General features: G+C 41.5%; 1 protein-coding gene across 4 annotated transcripts in view; it reads right to left on the bottom strand.

Moving 5' to 3' along the window:
• Positions 1-12,608, bottom strand: part of CD2AP (CD2 associated protein) — a 158,567-nt gene that overhangs the window by 111,631 nt on the left and 34,328 nt on the right. Inside the window, exon 1 of one of the 4 annotated variants that reach the window (XM_073335812.1) lies at positions 7,354-7,422. The exons of the other annotated variants lie outside the window; for them this stretch is intronic. Within the exon in view, the coding sequence (XP_073191913.1) occupies positions 7,354-7,368 (15 nt within the window). The 5' untranslated portion in view covers positions 7,369-7,422. Of the gene's footprint in view, positions 1-7,353; positions 7,423-12,608 lie in introns of those variants that run through there. 4 annotated transcript variants of the gene reach the window in all.

The raw sequence follows: 12,608 nt of genomic DNA, 5'->3' as shown, positions 1-12,608 counted from the left end.
TTAAATTGGGACAAGATGAAAGAAATGGTTACTTACTGTATTCCAAAGTAGGTGTGTGCTATAGATGGGCAGCACTTGCTCATTGTATTTGAAGACCCTCCCCTGGATATATGAGGTGTCACTGCTCCAACACCCTTCACTTCCTTCCCACCAAAAGTTCAGGAGAGGACTCTGATGCAGAGGGGACAAAGGTGGCTCGTGGAATATATATCTGCATCACATCTTGAAAAACCAGTTACAGCAAGTAACTGTTTCTTCTTCTTGGAATACATGTCTGCATCTATTCGAAGTAGGTGACTAGTGAGCAGTACCCACAACCAGAGGCAGGGCTTGTACTCTATCTGAGTAAGGAACACAGTACTTCTCTTCTGACATTACCATCCACTCTGGAAGAAGCAGTGATAGCATAATGGTCCGTAAGCGTATATATGGACAACCATGTGACCATCCTACAAAACGTCCAATATGGAAACGTCATTGAGGAATGCTAGTGACATTGCCTGTCTTCTCGTTGAATGTGCCTGTATCTGCTAAGGAGGCATAGCCGACACTATCTCATATGTAGTCTTGATACAAGACGTTATTGATCTGGAGATGGTCTGCGCAGAGACCACTTGTCCCCTCATGCAGTTCACATATAATACAAACAGATGAGGCGAAGCATGGAACTGTTCAGTCCTGTCCAGATACAAAGCTAGACAGCATCTAACGTCTAACATGTGGAGACATTGCTCCTCTGGGGAGGAATGCAGCTTGGGGAAAAATACAGGAAAAAACATCTCCTGGTTTAAATGAAGTTGAGAGATTACCTTGGATACACACTTCTGGTGTGGCCAGAGCATAACCTTGTCTCCGAAGGACTACATGCAAGGAGGCCCCACCGTCAGGGTCTGCAACTCACCCACCCTCCTGCCAGAGATAATGGCTATCAAGAATGCTGTTTTCCGAAACAGTAGCGGCAGCGGACAATAAGCCAGGGGCTCAAACAGAGGCCCCATTAGAGCTGCTACAACCATGTTCAGGTCCCACAAGAAAACCAGCTCTTGGACTGGAGGATGTGGGCAGAAAAGTCCTTTCAAAAAATCTCATCACTGTAGTATTGGAGAAAACTGATTTTCCTTGGATAAGTGGATGAAGCGCTAATATTGCTGCCAAGTGCACTCTCAGAGAACTGACTACTAAACCTGCTCCCTGAAGGTACAGCAGATACTCCAATATGTCCTGGATGGAAGTCTCCACCAGATGGGCCCCACAGAACAAAGACCACACGGAAAACCTCTTCCATTTAACCAAGTAAGATATTTTAGTGGAAGGCTTCCTACCGTTAAGTAGGACCTGTTGGACAGCCTCCAAGCAGCACTTTCCCCTTGTTCACCCATGCAGCAGCCACACCGTAAGGTGCAGGATGTATCACTGGATGCAAGATCCAGCCCCAGTCCTGTGTGAGGAGGTAAGGAAGGAGACGAAGCAGCATAGGAGGGTAACCTGACAGAGTGAGGAGGTCCAAGAACCAGCACTGTCTCAGCCATGTTGGCTCAATCCACCCTGAGCTTGGCAATGACTGGGACATGAGGAAATGTGTACAGAAGAATCGACTGCCATCTGCAGTGGAAAGCATCAGAGAAGGAGCCCAGACTAGCCCCTTCCAAGAGCAGAATAGATAAAACTTCCTGTTTTCACTCACCATGAAGAAGTCAATCATGGGGATAACCCACACGGCAAAAACCATCCGAAAGACCTCCACCCTCAAGGACCATTTGTGGCTCAGGGAGAAAAACCTGCTGAGATGATATGCAAGGCGGTTCTGCACCCTCGCTAAGTGGTAGCTATCAGGGTGATGTCTTTTTAGATGCAGAACTGCCACAGGTTGACTGCCTCCAGGCAAAGTGATTTGGAGTGGGCTCCCTACTCTTTTTTCGCATAGTACATCACAGTGGTATTGTTGGTGAGGATGTGAACTACTGAATGCCTGATATGGTCCCAGAAGGCACAACACACGTTGTGGATGGCCCAAAGAACCAGCACAATGACGTAGAGCAAGGCCTCCTGTTCCGACCAGAAGCCCTACCCCCTCAACGAGTCCAGATGCGCCCCCGAACCCATAAGGGATATGTTGGTAACCAATGACTTGTTTGGAGAGGACCAAGCACAGTGGACCCCTTGGCACACATTGCATGGGGACTCTCACTAGTGCAAGGACTCCAGGACTGATGGAGGAAGGAAAACCAACCCCTCCAGAGAATGCAATGCAGAGTGGTAAACTGTCCTGAGCCACATTTGAAGACAACAAAGACGTAACCTGCAAGCAGCCATGTGGCCCAACAGGCTCAGACATACGTGGACTGTCATGGACAGTTCTGACTGCAGACTGAGACAGCTGTCAAATTACCTGGAAGTGATCACTCAGCAGAAATGCCATTGACCTCGTGGAATCTAAGAGGGCCCCAGTAAACTCTATATGTTGACTGGGAGCTAAGATTGATTTCACAGTGTTTAGAATTAATCCCAAATAGTTGCGTAAACAGTGTGGTGTCAACATAGCTGAGCACCTCCTCTCTGGACCTGCCCTTCAGCAGTTAGTCATTGAGGTAGGGGAAGATATGGATTCCCTTCCACCTGAGGTAAGCCATGACCACCACCATGCATTTGGTGAAGACATGGGGAGCAGAAGAGAAGCCAAACAGGAGAACAATGTATTGAAAGTGGCAGTCTCCTACCATGAAGCAAAGAAACTTCCTGTGACTTGGTCAAATGACCACACAAAAGTATGAGTCTTGAAGGTCCAAAGCAGTGAACCAGTCATTCTGAGACAACGCAGGGAGGACAGAGTGACCATGTGGAACCTCACATATTTGATTAATTTGTTGAATCAGCAGGATGGGCCTCATCCCACCCTTGGATTTTGGTACCAGGAAATACTGGGAGTAGAACTCATGACCCTGGTGTTCTCATGGAACTTCCTCCACCACTCGCAACACTAGTAGAGAGCTGACCTACTCAAAGGGCAGTGTCTTGTGAGAGGGATCCCTGAAGAAAGATAGGAAAAGGGTGGTGAGGGGGCATAGAGAGTAACTGGATGGCGTCGTGTCATCTGACACTGCCTAGGACTCAGCTATCAGAGGTCATCGAGACCCAGGCATTGTAAAAGCGGGCCAGCCTGTCCCCAAACTAACGGGGGGACAATGAGGGAGGAAGAATAACTGGAACAGTGCTCTGGACCCAACAGTGAAAATGGGTGTTTAGCTGGCACTGAGGGAGGGCACACAGACCAGCCAGGCCCTGAACCAGAATGCTTCCTCTTAAAAGACTTGTCCCTCTTTCTGGGGTAGTCTCACTGTCTCAATGGAAGGGCTGCAGAAAAGGATGCTGTGTCCCATAATGGCATAGTATATACCACCCCCAAAGACCTTAAAGTAGCTCTCAAATCCTTAAAAGGAATGCAGGGTTTCATCAATCCTGTCTGAAAATGGACTCAAAAGGCAACTCCCCAATAGCTTGCTGGACATCCAGAGAGAGTCACAAGTTTTGGAGCCAGGAAGCCTTCCGCATAGTAATTGCCAAGGCCATTGCCCTGACCCAAGTGTCAGCAATATCAAGGGCAGGCTGCAGAGACATTTTGGCCACCAAGCAGCCCTCATAAAAATGCTCGAAATGCCTCATAAGAAGCCCCAAGCAATTGTTCTTCAAATCTGGTTATAACCGACTAATTAAGAAAGTCATACTTGGCCAGCAAAGCTTGCTGGTTCGCGATCCTCAGCAGTAGCGAAGAGGTAGTATTTATCTTTCTGCCTAAAAGGTCCGGGTGCTTAGAGTCTCTCTCCTTGAGGGTGGATTTGAACCAGCCCTTCCAGACTCTGTCGTTCACCGCCATGACCACCAGGGAGTTCGGGGCCAGGTGGCCTCATATCCCTGAACGGGCACAAAATAGTGCTTCTCGAAGTGTCAGACTACCGGCGGTACCAAGGCCAGCATACCCCAAACAGCTCTCACAGGCTTGAGAAGCACATTGTTAAGTGGAAGGGCCACCCTCCCAGGGACAGAGGGCTGGAGAATGTCAATGAGTTTATGGGTATTCTCCTGGAGAAACTCCACTTGAATACCAAGACACATGGCAATAGGGAGTAAAAGGTCCTGGTATGCCTTGAAGTCCTTTGGATGGAAGCACCACCTCGTTCAGTGATGATGACAAGGCTGCTAGCTGAGCCATAGATAGGACCTGCTCCTGAGGCAGCGTCTCCAGGCAGAAAAACTCTGGTGGCTTCAGAGGAAGGGGAAACGTGGGCATCTGGACTTGCGACTGATCTGCAGCCACCAATACCACACAAGCAGGCAACCTCTGTTTTGACATCCCTCGACCTGCACCACTTCCCGCAGTTCCCATTGGCTGGGAACAGCAAACCATGGCCACAAGGAGCTGAGGGGCTCCATGCCTGCAGACGCTCCAGGTAAACAAAACGTCCCGGCCCGCCAGCAGCTTACCCTGATGGGCTGGAAGTCAAAGTTTGCCAACCCCTGAAATATAGGGTCGGCTTATGAAAGGGTCATACAGTTTTTGCCATTTTCACCTATCCATATTGGGGGGCAGGGTTAGCTGATAAACAAATGGGTTAATGAACGAGTATATACGGTAGATTCCTTTCTCTTCCCCATGGAAACTTCTAAATTCAGAACACAGCCCACCATCTATCCACCAATCTATACAGATTGGTACAGACTAGTTTTTCCAGCATTTACATCCGATTTTCCCCTCAGTGAAAAAGCCAGCACTAGCCTCCAGTGCTTTAAGACAAGAAGAGAAGAGAACTCAGTCCAAGCCCACCAATCGTGTTTGATAGGTTAAGGCTGGTCTGATGCAAATCTTAAGTACATCTGCAAAGAGCAGCCTACAAAACACACACATAGCCATGTAGCAAAATTATCATTTCTAGAATTCAATTAATTGCCTTTGTTCCACTTATGAGAATTTCCTGACGACCTTAAACTAGAAGTTTGACCTTAAACTCTGTCACTTAATAAACAATGCTCAGTCTCAGACTTCCTGTGTGACACTGAGCAAGTCACTTTACCTCTCTGTGCCCCAGTTCTTCATTTGTACAAACAGGGATAACAGTATATCCCTATTTCAAAAAAGGGGGGTTGTGAGGCTAAATAAATTAAAGATTATGAGGCACTCAGATACTATGATGATGGGGGCCATATAAATTCCCTAGGTAAGAGCAAAATGCCGTAAGTTGTGAACTAGGTGGAAAAAAAGAAAAGCAAGCAGTTTTGGACTAACTGAAGTCTTTAGGCTCAATATATCTCGCAGAAAATCAATGGTCTATGATTAAGCCCCTTTGTTGTCAGTTCAAAACAATTTTTACAGGAAAATTCCCAGGTTTTACAAAAAGTATTAATTCAGTTTTTTTTCTGATTTTCACCCACCTTTTGTATCAAACATATTAAAAAGACTTGTTTTATTAGGAAAATACAGTACATTGCATGATATATGTAATACGATAAAACGTCTGTGTATATGCAAAGATGCCTCTTGCATTAAGGCTATGTATAAGTCTAGAAGATACACACAACAAACAGGCACGCATGCAAGCTCTGAAGTGCGTGCGAATCTGAACGTACTGATGAATCTCACACCCACCACATACACATTTCAATTTGTTCAAATATGTAACACATTAAAATGGGAAGAAAACAAATATTTGTCTCAGAATATGTTTCAGAACACAAGGAAGTATTCAAAAGTTTTAAAAAACAAAAAAAGGAGAAAAGGATGAAGTTGAGTTTACATGATGCAAATAGTGTGGCTCGATTATTAAATGTAAATATTTATAAACTAAAAGTTTTAAGTCTACAACAGTAAATTGTTTATTCAAATGAAAAGTTTTATTTGGGGATTTGAGATGTATGGTTTTCTTAAACTCAGAAGTGGAATTGTGTTTTGAGTTCTGTTTTAGTTCTGCAGCAAACCACACTGATGAACGGAATTCAAAACATTGATCTACTGAATACTTTTCCCCCTCTTTCCTTCCACCAAAATAAACCCTAATATTTACCCAGAAAAATAATTACGTTTTTTGCACTGATTTTCACCTGTTTTGTTGTGGTAACACACACCGATAAATTCCCGGGGAAAAAAAAAAAAAAACGAAAACAAAGGGCCCTACCTATGACATACAGGAGGTCAGAATAGACGATCTAATGTCCCTTCACACCTTAAACCATGAAAAAAAATCAGTTAGACACATACTCTCCGTGTGTGAGTCATACAGATGTCATCATGAAAAATTCCAATTGGAATTATAAGATTCCTGTGCTCCTCTGGTCACTGAGGAAAGCTCCTTTACTGTAAATTCCTCTGTGTCCCAAGATAGATTTTTAATAAAATAATTAGGGAATTCCTCTGGGGATTCTTTTTGCTTCTGGATACGTTAAAAATCTTTGTAGCAAATAGGAATATAAAAATAAAAAATTTTTATACCAGGCCGAGAAGGCACCTTATTTTTTAAAAAGTGTTTGCTCTAGTATTTAACATTAACAGAAAACAATATCTCTGGTCCAGCATGTTCATAAAAAGTCCTCTTGATCCCAGACTTCCTGTTTCAAGCCCTGGGTAAATTCAATTTTCTCTTTTTAAAGAAGAGATTTACGGAGGAGACATTACATTTGAAAACACTTCTCAGCTAAGACTTCTTCTTTGTACTCACTAACAGCATGTTCTTCGTCATATTTAATAAAATACCATCAATGAAGGTTTAGTTAAAATGCCACAAAATACAGCTTCGTCTCACAAAGACACTTATTTTAAACAAAGGAAAATGCTAGTAAACTTCCAGATCACAAAATGAGGGAAGAAATGTTACCATGTCTCTAGAAATATCAATAAATATCCTTCAGACAGATATCACAGTTCAGTATAATTCTTAAGTGTGCAAATATATTGCAAAGAAGGTGAATTAACCCAATGCAAAATAAAATACAAAGAAACCTAACAAATATTTTTTAGAACAAACATCCCAGAGCCCCAGATATCTAACACAAAAACACTTCCTAGGACTACACTGAGTACAGTATTTTGACTGCTAAGTGAATTAAACCAAATGTTTAAGCTGGAATGACTCCACAACTACATAAAAAGAAAAGGAGTACTTGTGGCACCTTAGAGACTTATGCTCAAATAAATTTGTTGGTCTCTAAGGTGCCACAAGTACTCCTTTTCTTTTTGCGGATACAGACTAACACGGCTGCTACTCTGAAACACAACTACATAGTTAATCACTCCTGACACTCCCTAATGTGAAAGTTTTTAAATATTTCATTCCAAGAGCACTGAGATAAAGAAATAAATGAGTTTACCGTTTCCAAAGGCATATTTGCTTGAACACACCCAATGTTTGTTTTTTTGTTTTGAGGCAGGAAGAAAAATGCTGTACTGAGCAAAGTTCATGTATTAACCTGAAAAGGTTCCTGGCTCAGTTCTAAGTTTGTAAAGGCAGCTGCATGCACCTGTGCAGGAAAAAAAAAAATTCTCTTCTCCAACATAGTTCTGCTGCAGATTTGTCCTCCAGAGTGAGCTACCAGAGCGAAATGGTGCATACCAGAGATACACTCAAAAAGGTAGTATGTTTATATAGCCAAAGTATCGCCTCCATCTGTTCAATAAGCTTGTCTACCTTAACTCACAGAAACTGCTAATAAATCCATCTGTTGCTCCTCCCTCAGACGACTGCCTTGAGCAAATGATCAAACTAGTTCTACTACTAACATATGAAAATTAGCAATCATTTAATTCAGAGATTAATATAAGTAAAATCTGAGGCTCTTTTGCCTTGCTATATTTTAAGTATTGGGCAACTCTTTCTATAGTCAAAAGATTTTTTGAAAAATAATATTCTTGCTGCTTGACCAGATAAGTGCACAATAAACTAATCAAATCTCAGGAATTTCCAGATTCTGGAAGGAACCCCAGATAAAATAAAATATTATATATAAATAATTTGTCAAATTTTTAACCTACTATTGTTATAAGTAACACCTGAAAGAAACTGGAGAATAAAGATCCCCCCAAATCCTCCCCCCCCCCATTTTCTGCATGTACCATATTGTTAAATGCATGGTGTCACTTCTTTCCCTGTACAATACGTTTCCATGGGTGCGTAGGTAGGTCTTCCACAACACAACTAGGTGTTTTTAAATAGGAAAATATGATTCTAAAACCAAAAAAATGGACAGGGGTACATTTATTATTTGATTTAAAAACAGAACATACAAAACCTATCAGAGTTCAAGTTGAGTGTCTCAAAGGAGTTTAGAGAGTTCTCAATTTTAAATAACTATCATGAAAAAAAGGTATGTCTGGAGTAAACAGTAGACCCAATGGTCAGGAAAAACAAAACGAAGTAACAATATACTGCTTAAGAATGTCCAAATAAGAGGTTCCTAACATTTTTTGAAGTCGGAAAGCCATGTGCCTCTAAAGGAATTACGCAATATCATACACAAACAAAAGTGCAGCCTGTGTCAACAAGCCGTATATAAACCCTTTGTAGGATATTTAAAGGATTATGGAGCTGCACCTTATTACATGTGATTAAAGACAAAAGGAGGTGAAGTGTACCTAAAGATCACTTTCACTGCACTTTGTGGAATACATCACTACTCCATAATGAATGAGAAACAAAAAAGATTTCTTTTAAAATCTACAGCTAAAACGTTTAGTAACTCCTACCTACCGTGTTTAAGTAAACTTGTGTACTGGATCGCAACACATTATTCAGCCACCCGTACTCTTCTTTAGTTCTAAGATCACTAAGATTCCCACATTATTTCAGTTCTCCTTTTAACACCCAGCATTTGCAATACCTCACAGGCTCCAAAATGTGTTTCCTGGATCAAATTGCCCTTTTTCGTCAGCCAAACATTTTTGCCTGTATCTATTTTTTATGGTGGTCCTGCATGCAACACTGGCACACAGATTTTACTATCTTATTACACTATGCAGGCTCCGTAGGCAGCCCAGCTTCCCCCAACAGGGCCAGCTGATAATCCTGTGCTCTCTTCCTCATACACAAAATAATGTTATTGCATGGAAACAAGCCAGCAACACAAGCACGCAGTGTCAGGGAAGTGTGGCCAAAACAGGAGTCAAACCTGCAGGGAGTGACTATTACCAGCTGGCACTCTAGTGGCCAGGCATCACTGAGCTCACCTGGACTTCTGCCCTTCTTCAGGATGTTTACCTGCATATATAAGTATTGTGCAGGTGCAAGAGGAAAACTGTGACTGTGCTAGGAGCAACAGAGATCCTTGCATAATTGCTGACAGCATATGCAAGGGCACTCTCCGTGTCATCATCACTGTACCATCCATGAAATACACTTTCAACATTTTTTTTCTCTGTTTGCATTGACATTTGAAATTAACATAATTATTCACTTCCTTGTTTGTGCAATACTGTCACTAATCTTATAACTCTGCAAATAGGATGTGTCAGCTAACCTGTGCTCTCTTTACTACAGCTTTAATAGCAGAGAGCCATCTATTAGTCTAGATCTCACACAAACCTAGTATTCTGTGAGATTAATGAGTTTAAATACCCCACAAAAATATTAACAATCCAAATGCTACTCCCCACTAGACTAACCAGATTAGTTTACCAGAATTCCTTTGGGGTTCTAAATGACCCTAAATAAGATTAAACCCACTTAAAAACTATAAAAATACCGCTCTTTGACAAAGACCAAAAATAGTAATTACGTTTATTTGCACCAAGCAATATTTTCCAAACACAGGTGCACAAAGCTGGGCACCGAAATCAGTTAAATGATTTTCACAGATACTGAACAAGTCCCAATATCACTTTTTCAGGCCACTTGCTTAAGCTTTGACGAAAAGCTGTAATTAGTTAGAAAGAATTTGGGCTATGGTAGATTTAGCGACACATTTGTGCCACTCCTATCTCATAACAGAGCACAGAAGGAAAAAACATGATCTGTTTCAGCTGTGATGCTGATACAACCAGGATCTGGGGCATCCAACACATCAAGGAGCTATACACCATAATCCTCTGATTGACATTTTGATTGTCCTTCAGGCAGGCAAGAAGCCTGGCAGCAGCTGTGAATTGTCCTTGGCTTCCAGGCAAGAGGATTATTTCCCTATTTGACATGATTAATAAGAGACAGACAAGTACACTGACAAAATTGGTAACAGCCAGCAAGCCTGGACCAATTTTTCCCCCCATCTTTTTCCAGATGTTTTGATGCAGATGAGGGTTTTTGGTAAATTATGTATAATTTGTCTAAAAGCAGCAAGCATTTGAAAATGTACTGAAAAGCTGTCTGGTTTTATCAGAGCTTCTTTACAAAGCTCGACAGCCTCTCGTTACTGTATATTAGAACATCTTATACAACAAGGGCAAGCGATTGGGTGAGGGTGTTATATACAGCTCTTGTCTTCAAATCCTAATCCATCCTAGGTCAGTAATGACAGAGTTACTATACAATACCTGTACAGTGGGTTATATGACTGGCTCCATCCAACGTATATACACTGAAAAAATCATAAGTGGTCCATATAAAGCATCAAATAAAGCTCCCAAAGAAGTAGAATTTACTCTTTCTTCAAGGATAGGTTTATTGTTCAAAACCTAAACAATCCAATACAAATCTACGCAGCTAAGCCAGGTCCTCTTACCTAGCCACTACAAAGGGCATGTCTACATTTACCATGAATCGACTCTGCAGTGATTGATCCACCAGGGGTCGATTTAGTAGATCTAGTGAAGACCCGCTAAATCGATCACAGATTGCTCACCAGTCAACTCCGGTACTCCACCAGAACGAGATGCATAAGGTAAGTCCAGAGGAGAGTTTCTCCCGTTGACCCAGCGTGGTGTAGATACCGCAATAAGTCGACCTAAGCTACGTCAACTCCAACTACATTATTCACCTAGCTGGAGTTGTATAACTTAGGTTGACTTAACCCTGTAGTGTAGACCTGGCCTAAGTCTCTTCCTCATAAGGTCGCCACCCCTGCCCACACAACAGGCACCTTTAGGTCTTCTACCTACTTGGTATACGGACAGTCCTTTTCTCTGACCATAGGTTTGAGTTTGGGTCTCTTGCAGGTGCCTTCCTGCTCCCTGCAGGTCTCACTAACAAACTGAACTGTTGGCTGGCTTTCTTATCTGATGACCAGATGACCTATAGTCTATCACCTCTTCTTTAGCCTCAAACCCATTATCCATCACATGGGATGTAGCAAATTAGTCACAATTTGGACTAAGGCCAGCTCCCTTAAAGGGCCATCCCACTTTGTGAGGCAGTACCTTTGTTGGTAACCTCCACAAGGAGACGAAGGGGTATATGAGCCACGAAGACTAAAATTCCCCTTCTAATCATTATGGAGAAATAGTCCCCTCCAGGGGAGACGCAGAATAGTAAAGTTTGTGTAGCCTGTGCCAATACATTCTGTGAATAAATGGAAGAATTCATGAAAGCAGCCTTACTGATTGCCCTAGAAACTGAGCGTTTATCTATCTATAATACTCAGGCAAAATATCTCCATACACCACCTGAAAACAGTAAACTGGGTTGGAAGGAATTCCTCCATCAACTTCCCTCCCACTTTGTCAAATACCCAAGGTCTCCAAACAGTGAAACCGTATCACTGAAGTCCATTCCTAATTCAGAACACTAATTCTATCTACACAGGCACCAGCATAAGTTATATACATAAATATATAGAACTAAGCAGACAAATACTAATTTGATTTCAAAAATCTGTTTCTAGTCCAACAAAATCCAGCTGAGAGATTATTCAGTGTCCTAAAGCAGCCATATCAAATGTTTCATCGCAGAGGTACAGTGAACATATTCGGAACAAAAACTCCATCCACAAACCAAATGAAAACACCTATTTAAAGCCAAACCACACACACACACAGTAGTAAAAAAAATGAATCTGTTGACGTAACCATAGACCCAAACCAACCCTAGTCACCTCTGCTTTGCAGTTAGTAAGAAAGATGGTATTGTGGTTTAGCCACAAGACCAGTCAGACACCTGGTTTCTATTCCTATCTCTGCCACTGTCTTCCTGTATGTCATTAGAGAAGTCACTCAGATACCTCATATATATAACAATTGTAATAGTTTCACACCACCTCTATAGGAAGGAATAAAAAAACTCACTAATGTTTACTAAGTGCTGTAAATTCAAAGAATTGTATTATATAATAAAAACAAATCTCTGTAAGGTATCCATCTGTACTTACAGAAAATATGTTGGGCCAAAGTGATATTGCAAACTGGAATTATAGCAGCTCATTGTGTTTGTTGTAGTTTTTTGCATTTTCCTTTATCTCTCAATAAAAAAAAAAAAAAAAACAGGAGGAAAAAAAAAAAAAGACCACTACTAAATAACTAAATTATCTCAAGAGGAATATTTTGAAAATTCCTCTCAGCATAAAGTGTGGAATTGCCAATCATTTTGCTATTTCAACAACAAATCAAAATAGAAAAATTTACCAAAGTTTAAGATATTTAATTAACTTAAACACTAAACTAGTTTCCTGTTAAATTTTAAGACACCAAAACATAGTGATCGGCA

This window comes from Lepidochelys kempii, chromosome 3 (genome assembly GCF_965140265.1).
Source record: "Lepidochelys kempii isolate rLepKem1 chromosome 3, rLepKem1.hap2, whole genome shotgun sequence".
In the NCBI taxonomy this organism is placed as follows: Eukaryota; Metazoa; Chordata; order Testudines; family Cheloniidae; genus Lepidochelys; species Lepidochelys kempii.
This window is presented reverse-complemented; position numbering and strand designations above follow the sequence as displayed.